The 9,330-nt window shown below is 42.5% G+C and overlaps 1 protein-coding gene across 1 annotated transcript; it reads left to right on the top strand.

Moving 5' to 3' along the window:
- The first annotated feature begins 290 nt into the window (after nucleotides 1-290).
- Nucleotides 291-8,878, top strand: ARL13A (ARF like GTPase 13A). Its single transcript, XM_055437630.2, has 8 exons — nucleotides 291-349; nucleotides 710-780; nucleotides 4,517-4,772; nucleotides 5,632-5,737; nucleotides 6,200-6,387; nucleotides 6,990-7,080; nucleotides 7,174-7,390; nucleotides 8,805-8,878. The coding sequence occupies exons 1-8, from the start codon at nucleotides 291-293 to the stop codon at nucleotides 8,876-8,878; spliced, it is 1,062 nt and encodes a 353-aa protein (XP_055293605.2).
- The last annotated feature ends 452 nt before the right edge of the window (nucleotides 8,879-9,330 follow it).

Here is a 9,330-nt window from a genome sequence, read left to right as displayed (position 1 = left end):
GGGATGAACTATGGCTGAAGGGATAGGCCACACCTATCCACACACGATGCCATCATACCTGTGTAGGTTGCTTTAATAAGAAATCACTGTTTTGCCACTTGAGTTCATGAAAATCGGTTCCCCCCCACCCCACCCATGACATAAACAAGGTTGGACAGAATGAAATAATGGACTTTTGACAGTCCCAGTCTGTTTATCAGTTTCTGCATATTCATAAGCTAATTTAGGTTCAGAGTTAACCATGGGGCTGATTTCTTGTTTCCATTAATATTAAAGAACTAAGGTGAATCATGTTCCGGCTTCTGACCTCCTGCTGGTCCCGTCTAAAGACAACTGAAGAGACCCAAAGGTAATACTGTAATTACTTCCTTAGACCTGTGCCACCATTTCCTCCAGTGTACCTGCCCATAGTCCCTCACAGGACAAATCCTTATGATATATATTATTAGGGGGCATGACTAAGTAATGTCTACAAGATTAGGGGAAGGGTTGGGGGAGGATGGCCAGTTCTACAAGGCAAGTGAATCAGGGAAGCAAAGTGTCCTTGGAGGCTTTGGGGAGTAGTTCCCACTCCACCTTCTACCACCTTTATGACTGCATTGGGACTACTGCAGGCAGAGCCCCAAACACCAAGAGTATAATTCTTTCTTTAGCCTAAGAACTAACAGTACTTTTAAGGCTTTGACTCATTTTTATTTTCCATTTCTAGACATGTAGCCATCATCATCATTGGACTGGACAACTCAGGCAAAACTGTTCTTGTGGAGGCGTTCCAGAGACGTAAGGAACTGAGAGCATTAGATACTAGTTTAGGTCTCCGCTGGGTCCCAGTGACCAATGAAATATCATTCCTTCCTACCCTTACTTCATGACACTCAAGTTACCTCATTTGAAGGTAAACACTTCCAAACACACACAAACAAGACACATACACAGACACACATACACTCCTCTCCACAGGTGTTATCAGCCTATTTATGTAATGTCTGTTACCTGCTCCCTTTACAAGATATCCTAATTGAAGGTCTTTTCATAGTGTCAGTATGAATGAACTGCGACTATGCAAAGCACTGCAGTTGATTAGGAAGGATAGCAAGTTTGAAACAGTGTCTAATTTCAGAGCTCAATTAAAGTGGAATTTGGTCTAGATAAGAGACAAGTGTGGGATGATGAAGAAGTTTAATAGCGTGAAACTCTTTGTGACAGTTCATATAGAGGGTTGGAGCTTGAGAAATGGTGTCAGTTCAGAGACATGCAAGTTTAACACCAAATCTCCAGTTTAATACCTTGACATTTCAGCCAGTGGTTCCACCTTATAGGCAGAAAACTTGATTCTGCCTCTCCCAATTCTCTGATTGGCAGAAATGATTAAAAAATAAAAAAGGTAAGCAGCAGCGAGAAAATCAAGGAGCCAAGATAAATCACAAGGTTACTGATAAAGGGAATAATTTTTAGAGTCCAACTCAGCACCACCCCTAGATTCCCATCCAGTCTGGGTGGGGCCTGGGAATATATATTTTAAGAACACCCCAGGCCTTTCTAATAGCCATCTTTGGGAAGCACTCAACTGTAATTAGCCTTATGCTATTTTGCCTATGAGAATATTATGTGCTTTCCATTCTAATTCCTAGATGATAGAGCTTGCAGTCTAATTTGTTACTGTTTAACTTGCCTTGTGCTTGATTAATAACTTGGGGCTGATTCATAAACTTCATTCACAGAGACGTTTTTATGGCTAAGAAACAAATTTCCACTGATGTCACATTCTGAAGAATTATCTCAGGCCACTTCTGTCCATGTAGGACTTCCAAAGACTAGTAGACTCCTCTGTACCCAAAATGCAATAGCTTGCCCCCTATAAGCTCCTGCAAATGTTTATAATTGCTGAAAACAGATGATAGCCTGGGGAGGAAGTTCCAATCTATAAGCAGTAACTTGTGTAAACATTTGAAGACACTAGCTATAAAATATTTTGGGACATAAGCCATTATTATCAACAACATCATTCACTATAACTATTTTGTCTGACATGGTCATATGGGGCAAGGGATCCAAGCGTGAGCACCAGCAGTGCTATATATGAGGGTGTTTAAAGCAGTTTCAAACCCAGCTATATATTTCGAACTTTAAAAGAAAATGCTGTCTGAGCCCCACCCCACATCTCTCTCTTTCAAAGAATGAGGCCTAGTGTCATAGGTTTTAAGAGCTCCAAAGGTGATCTTGGTGCATAGTGGGTACTGAGAGCCAAAAATCAGAATCACACCAACTCACGGGACCTGAAGGTTCAGATATTTGGGCCTGGAGAAGGCCCAGGGAATCAAAAATCTTAAGTGTACCAGATAATGCTGAGACACAACAGGCATAAATTCTTCTGCTCTTTAAGGCAGTGAGTCTCAAAATGTAAAGTGAGAAGAATCACCTAGGGATTTTGTTAAACACAGGAGTTTGCTAAACATACAGATGCTTGTGTCCCAAGTATATGGATTCTTATTCATTTGGCACAGGATAGGACTTAACCATCACCCCCATGTAATTCTAAAGTAGATGATCCCCAAACTATGCTTTATGTAACATTCTGCTAGGGATATAGACATGGATTTGACTCAGTACCTGTCCTCAGAGTGTTTATAAATTAATAGAGGAAATAAGAGAAATGTAAATTGTCAGAGAGCAACTTCTGATGGTTTCTAGGGTTTGCCAAGAATAGATTGAATTATTGGAGAATTAGTAAGGTTGCAAATAAAAAGAAATAACAGGGAAAAAACATAAAGCTTGCTTTGATATAGAAAACACGATTTAAAAATTACCTTTAGAGTTTTAACCTATTCAATTATTTTTAAGTAGTCTAATATAGACATAACAAATAACAAAATTGTGAATGAAAATTGTATGTTCTGTGAAAGCTATAATTAAATCATTGACTAACATAAAATCAGAAGAGGACATTATGAGATGATAGTCAAATGTAATAATATGTACATATACACACATATAGAGGCATATTATGTATACACATAAATGTGTGTATAGTCATACATTTCCAAAGATCTGAAAGCATCCTGTTAACTTCTCAGCTAAGCAACTTATTCTGGCAATCATATAGAAAATGTCCCATGTAAATTTGAAACTAGAAATAAGAAATTAGAACTCCCAGGTATGAGTATACAGAATCTGTAAAATCATCTTGCTACTAATGTGGGCAGAGAGCTAAGCCAGGCTGTCAGTTTAATAGACTGGAATGTGTCTACAGAAATGCTGAACTGCATTTCTCTGGGGGCTGAGTGAGAGGTGGAATGCCCTGTGGACTGTATGGTCTGGCCATAGCCTTGAAAGGGCAAAGGTGCCTGAGTTTGGCACGGTTTCTAGGAGATATGAGAGAAAGAGGACTTCATACTCTCCTCCACAGTAACAGGCCCCATAAACACTTACTGAACACCTACTATGTGTAAGGGAATGCACAGCCCCTCTCTCACAGAGCTTATATTTTCACTGGGGAGGCAAGATATGCACAGAATGAGGTGAAGGACCAGTTTAACACATCATGTGCTTAACTAGAGATCGAAGTGAGAGCTGGGCCAGTCAGCGAGGCTTCCTAAAGAAAGTGGTACTTGAGCTGGGCCTTAAAGAAAGGATAGGAGAGAAGAGCTTCATCTCTGCCAGTTTCTATGCTGACATTGTGAATATATAATAGTAAATACTGAAGGAGTTTCTATCCTGTTGCAGTTTATAACCCAGATAAATAAATCACAGAATTTATAACACTGTAACATGGGCTTTCCTGGTGGCTCAGACGGTAAAGAATCCACCTGCAATGCAGGAGACCTGGGTTCAGTCTCTGAGTTGGGAAGATCCCCTGGAGGACATCATGGCAACACACACCAGTATTCTTGCTTGGGGAATCCCCATGGAAAGAGGAACCTAGCAGGCTACAGTCCATGGGGTCACAAAGAGTCAGACACGACTGAGCGACTAAGCATACATGTGCTGTGGTAGTGGTAAGCCCAGAAGAAAGGCACCTTATCCAGACTTGGGGATGGTAGTGTGAGTTAAGAGAAAATTTTCTAGAAGAAACAAGATCTGAATTGACCTTTTAAAAAGAAAATAGGTGTTAACCAAGCAAAGTAGTGGAAAAGTGTTCTAACCAGTAGGAATAGTATCTTGTGAAGGCCCAGGGCAAGGGAGAGCCTGACATTCATGTGGAATCGGGGATAGGGAGGCACACGAGTCAAGAAGCAGAGGGAGGAAGAGGCTGGGTACCAGAGACCCTGGATACCAGTCAGGGAAGAAATGCATCTGGCAGGTTAGGAGGTAAAAGTTTGTATTCTGTCTTCGGAGCAGCAGGAAGGAAGGTTACTGAGCCAGGATACGGTAATGTGGGCAAAGTGCTGGTTTAGGAAGATGAATCAGAGAGCATGAGCAGGATGGCAGGACACCTCCATAGGATTCCTCAGGGCAGGCTCTAATCAAGGTCCAGATAATCATTTAATAAATTCTTTTTCTCTTCCCCTATGCATAGAACTGCCTAGTAGGAGTAGGATGGACAGTTGTTCAAACTCTGAGCTAACCACACTCCTGGTGGATAATTATGAAGTTTCCATGTATGACCTGAAAGGAGACATGCAGGGCCGTGAAATCTGGCCAAACTACTATGCTCAGGCACATGGGCTTGTTTTTGTCCTGGATTCCAGCGACTTGGAGCGCATGCAGGAAGTGAAGGTCATCTTACCCAGCCTGCTGTCTGATGAAAGAGTGGCTGGGAAACCCATCCTACTGTAAGACTCTACCTTTGTGTCCAATTTCCCCTTCCCATTCTAAGCCTTTAGAAGAGAAGTAGACAGAGGAAGGGCTAGGTGGCCCGTCTGTCACATCCAATTAGACTGCCTCTCCTCTTTGGCTGAGGTGTACTGGCCCAGTCCTCTGTGGGCTGTTTTCAAGAGCCACTTTCTACCAGACACTGCCATGGGGGAACCTGTTACCTAACTGTGCAAAGGTAATTTTGAAGGCAAGCATCAAAAGGAAATGCACACACCCTCCTCACCCATCCGTCGACTCTTCCTGAAGACTGCCTCCCTACATTTGCTTCCCTTTACTGGCTTCAGTCTCTGACCCTGAGATGAAGGCAGAAAACTCCTGTGTTGTATATTCAATGCCAGTGGCCTGCTCCCTTGGCAGACTGCCCGAGACTTATGCCACTACCTCTTATTCCAGGGTGATATTTCAGGTGGCCTGTCAATCCTCCCCACCCCTTTTTAGCCTTTTTTATTCCTTGTTAGCACCCCCAGCCCAAGCATGAACAGAGTTTAAGGGAGGGTATAAAAGCTCCAAATTTGGTCGTATCCCAGTTAGAAATTCTAATTAAAGTTTGATGGTGTAGTGTAGAAGTGAGAAATGAGGCTTGGGGATTATCTCAGATTCAAATTACTTATGCTAGTCTTTCCTCCATTGAGAGCTGGCTAGAACAATGTCTGGCTCACCTTACTGGGTGTGGCTTAAAAGCTAGTCCCTGGATATGGAGCAGCTGTACCAGAATTGGATATCCCCCTCTTTCCTTTCTTTTCTTGCCCTTGGTCTCTATCTCAGTTCCACTCATCCTCTCTTCTTCCCTCAAAATCTTCCAATACCTGGTTTTAGCATGGCCAACAAGCAGGATAAGACGGATGCCCTGACGCCTGGTGATATCATTGAATATCTGCTGCTGGAGAGACTAATGAATGAGAACAAGTCTCCGTGCCGAGTGGTAAGTGTCCAGCCCTCCCTTCCCTTGTCCTCGCAACCAAGGCCTTCCACAGCCCATAATCAGTCTCCTATGCCAGATCTCAGGCAAAGCCTCTCCCTGACACAAGTATGGTAATAATTTCTGACTCAACGGTGATAATAAGTGCCACTCACAACACTTTTGCATCTGTTTTCTCATTAGCTGCAAAACAGCTCTTTAAAGCTAGAAGTTTCAGTAGCCTCATTTTATGGTTAAGAAAGCCAAGGCTCAGAGACTCTGTGTGCCTCGTCTGAGGTTATATATCCAAGACATGACACTTGATTAAAGGACCTAGCTTTTGTACCTTTCATTTACCTTCTCAGGAGTAAAAGAGCCTCTATAGGTACAGCAGAGCTTCTGTGTACCTGTGTGCTGAGGGTGATTGAGACTATGGGCCCCAGAGGTCCAAAGCTCCTGGGCTGGAGTCTTCTCTTTTTATCACAGGAACCTTGTTCAGTCATCAAAGACCTCCAAAGAAGGAGCCATCAACCTATAACTGATGGCCTGCACTGGCTGTTATCTGCCATTGGGGAGAAATATGAAGAGCTGTGTACTCGCCAACAGCCACTGCCATTAACCATTGCAGCCTCCAGTGGCACTAGAGAATTTGAGGAAAGATCCCCAGCAGACAGGTACCGAGCTGCCTTTGTTAGGTGTACTGGTAAGAATAGATGAGGGAGTTAATCTTCAACATAAGCAGGGAGTTCTGGGAGGAGCATGAATTCTGTGAGGTGCTGAGAAAGTCTCTCAAGATCAGTTGGCCCAAATGGGGTGAAGGCAGTGACCACAAACATCCCAACACTGTTAGGTACATCCTCCCCTAGGCACAATTTGAGTGGGATGAGTTAAATCATCAGTAGTAGAGTTTCTCCAAAACAGGGTTTCTATTCTCTGGTTTGTTACACAGAAGAGAAAAGGAACACAAGCCCCTTAAGGAGCTTATTGGCGATATTCTATGGATAAGTATCCCGGAGCTGGTCCACATTCTCCGCTTCCCATTCTCTGATCACTCCAATAATATAGCAAGGTGGGAGAGAACAGGAATATAGAAAAGAAGAAGAAAAAGAAACAGGAGGTGATTAAGGTTTTGAGGAATAAAAAGACTAACTGTCCTCTTCCTCTGTTGTTCCTCTAATTGTCCAAAGACACATGGCAGGGATGGGGGGATAGTTGAGTTTTATTAAGGAGCTTGCATCTGTTTTCACTATGGCTTTATCCTCTCTATCTTCTCCAGCTTTGCTACCCAGATGGGAATGTCCAAAGAAAATAGACAGCATGTAAGACAACACTCAAAGAAACCTAAGCCTCTGAAGTCAATCCTGCTAGTAAGTGGCTGATTAAATGTTATTGCCTCAGGGACCAATCTCTGAACTCTTTGGGCACCAGTTGACTTTCTCCTCCATCTTCCTGCTATACAGAAAGAAGGTGCAAGACTAAGACCCAAGAAGAACGTATCAGTAACCTTTGCTTTAGATGAATCCATGGAGGAAGGTGAATATTCTGGGGCAAATGGATCTCATAACACTGCTGGAGCTCGTATCACCACTGGAGCTCATAACACCCCCGAGCTTCCCCATGCTCCAAGTGATGACTTTCAGCCCCCAGCCCCATATACTGAGGACAATCTTTGTAAAGGTAAGGCTGGATCATTGATTAGTTAGGGTAGAAAAGATATAAAGGCCTTTCCTCACAATTTAAAGTAAGGAGTTTTGAGCCCAAAACTCATTTTTCATGCTATGGTTGGTGATTAGGAGAGAAGCAGATGAAGTGCTTGGAGGGTACCATTTGGCAGCCCAGTACAATGCTCCAAGATCTTTGTTTGGATGGCTGTAGGGTTATCTTAAAGGTTGATTTCCAGTGGTAGAAGTACAAATTGGTACAATCTTTAGAGAGAGTAGTTTGGTTGTCTGTCTCCCTCCTACTCTCCATCTCTCTATATATATGTGTGTGTGCGCACGCATGTGCATGTGTGTACATGTGCACGTGCTCAGTTATGTCCAACTGTTTGCAACCCCATGGACTGTAGCCTGCAAGGCTCCTCTGTCTATGGGATTTCCCAGGCAAGAATACTGGCGTGGGTGGCCATTTCCTACTCCAGGGGATTTTCCTGACCCAAGGATTAAACCTGTGTCTCTTGTGCCTTATATATATATATATGAGATATATATAAGATATATATGATATATATCTGAGATATATATAAGATAGATAGATAGATATATCTTGGAGAAGGAAATGGCAACCCATCTAGTATCTGTGCCTGGGAAATTCCATGGACAAAGGAGCCTAGTGGGCTACAGTCCATGGGATTGCAAAAGAGTGGGACATAACTTAGCAACTGAACATCAGGAACAGCATATATATATATATATATATATATATATATATATATATATAGAGAGAGAGAGAGAGAGAGAGAGAGAGAGAGAACTTTAAAACTGTGGAAACCATATGAGCCAATTATTTTATGTCTTGAATTGTAGCCAAAGATAATTACACAAGTACACAAGAATGCTCATAGTTGTTCAATCCCAGCATTGCGCATAACAGCTAAAAGCTGCAAACAAGCTAAAGGTCTAACAATGGTGAATGGCTAAATAAATTATGATGCACCAATACAATGGAATACTATGCAGACCTTAAAAGGGCTAATATTGACATATTGACTGGCATGGAAAGTTTTCCACAACCCAATGTTTTGTTTGAGAAAATAGAAAGTCAGAGCACAGCATGTACAGCATAATGTATATATGTGCATAGACTATCTGGAGGGAAATCACCAAACATGAGCAGTGGTGTTCTCTAAGGGTAAGATTCTAGGTGATTTTTAGAAGAGCCAAAGTACCTTTCTTAGGATTTTTGTATTATCAGAAATTTTTTAATAATCATATATGATTTCTCCCAATACACTAAAGGCACTAAAAAAAGAAAGCTGTGAGGATTTAGAGACCCATTGTTGTTAATGGCTACTCCATCTCAAATGATCCTTGGCCCCAGTTTCCATGACGGTAAACTGTCGATTTTATAATGTCTCCTTTGCTCTCTAAAGAATCTGGCCCTTCAAGCTACCTCAGAGCCTTGGGTTGTTACACCTACACAGAGGGGCCTGGACAGGAACACTGAGGACAGAGGCGCTGCTCTGGGAAGGAGGATGAGAGTTGAGAGGCAGGAATCCAGCAGAAGAGTGGAAGAAGTGTCTTTCTAGATGTCTGATTCTACTCCTAAGTCTCTGTCCAAAATTGAAACCCATTTTTCATTTCTGTAACCTCAGAGCCAAGGGCAAAAAGGAGAATGGACACTTGTGACTCAGAGGAGATGTTACTGGACAGTCCCTGATGAAGCCTTTAGAGCCTGTGGTTAGTATTCCTTAGGTGAAGGGAAGAGAGCAAGAGGGAGAGCAAGTATGAGGTCAGGGCAGAGGGGGACACCTGGTGGGATGCAATCTACACCCCTTGTAAAATAGGCAACACCCTCCTCACCTGGAAGGGCAGGAAGCCTGGTGCCTAGCTTTGCTTGCAGTGACTGTCTGTTTTCTTTGTCTTTTAGCAGACTTTTAACAGAGAGCTAAAGAAAAA

The sequence above is a fragment of the Moschus berezovskii genome, chromosome X (assembly GCF_049115385.1).
Source record: "Moschus berezovskii isolate FMDL1 chromosome X, NW_MosBer_1.0, whole genome shotgun sequence".
NCBI lineage: Eukaryota > Metazoa > Chordata > Mammalia > Artiodactyla > Moschidae > Moschus > Moschus berezovskii.
The sequence above is the reverse complement of the archived record's forward strand: the minus strand, read 5'-3'. Positions and strand labels throughout refer to the sequence as shown.

Bases quoted from the DNA above. Each gene is read 5' to 3' on its own strand.
- ARL13A (XM_055437630.2), top strand. From the start codon at position 291: ATGTTCCGGCTTCTGACCTCCTGCTGGTCCCGTCTAAAGACAACTGAA. The intron at 4,773-5,631 runs GTAAGACTCTAC...ACCTGGTTTTAG, and splicing joins GCTGGGAAACCCATCCTACT to CATGGCCAACAAGCAGGATA. The intron at 7,081-7,173 runs GTAAGTGGCTGA...CCTGCTATACAG, and splicing joins CTCTGAAGTCAATCCTGCTA to AAAGAAGGTGCAAGACTAAG.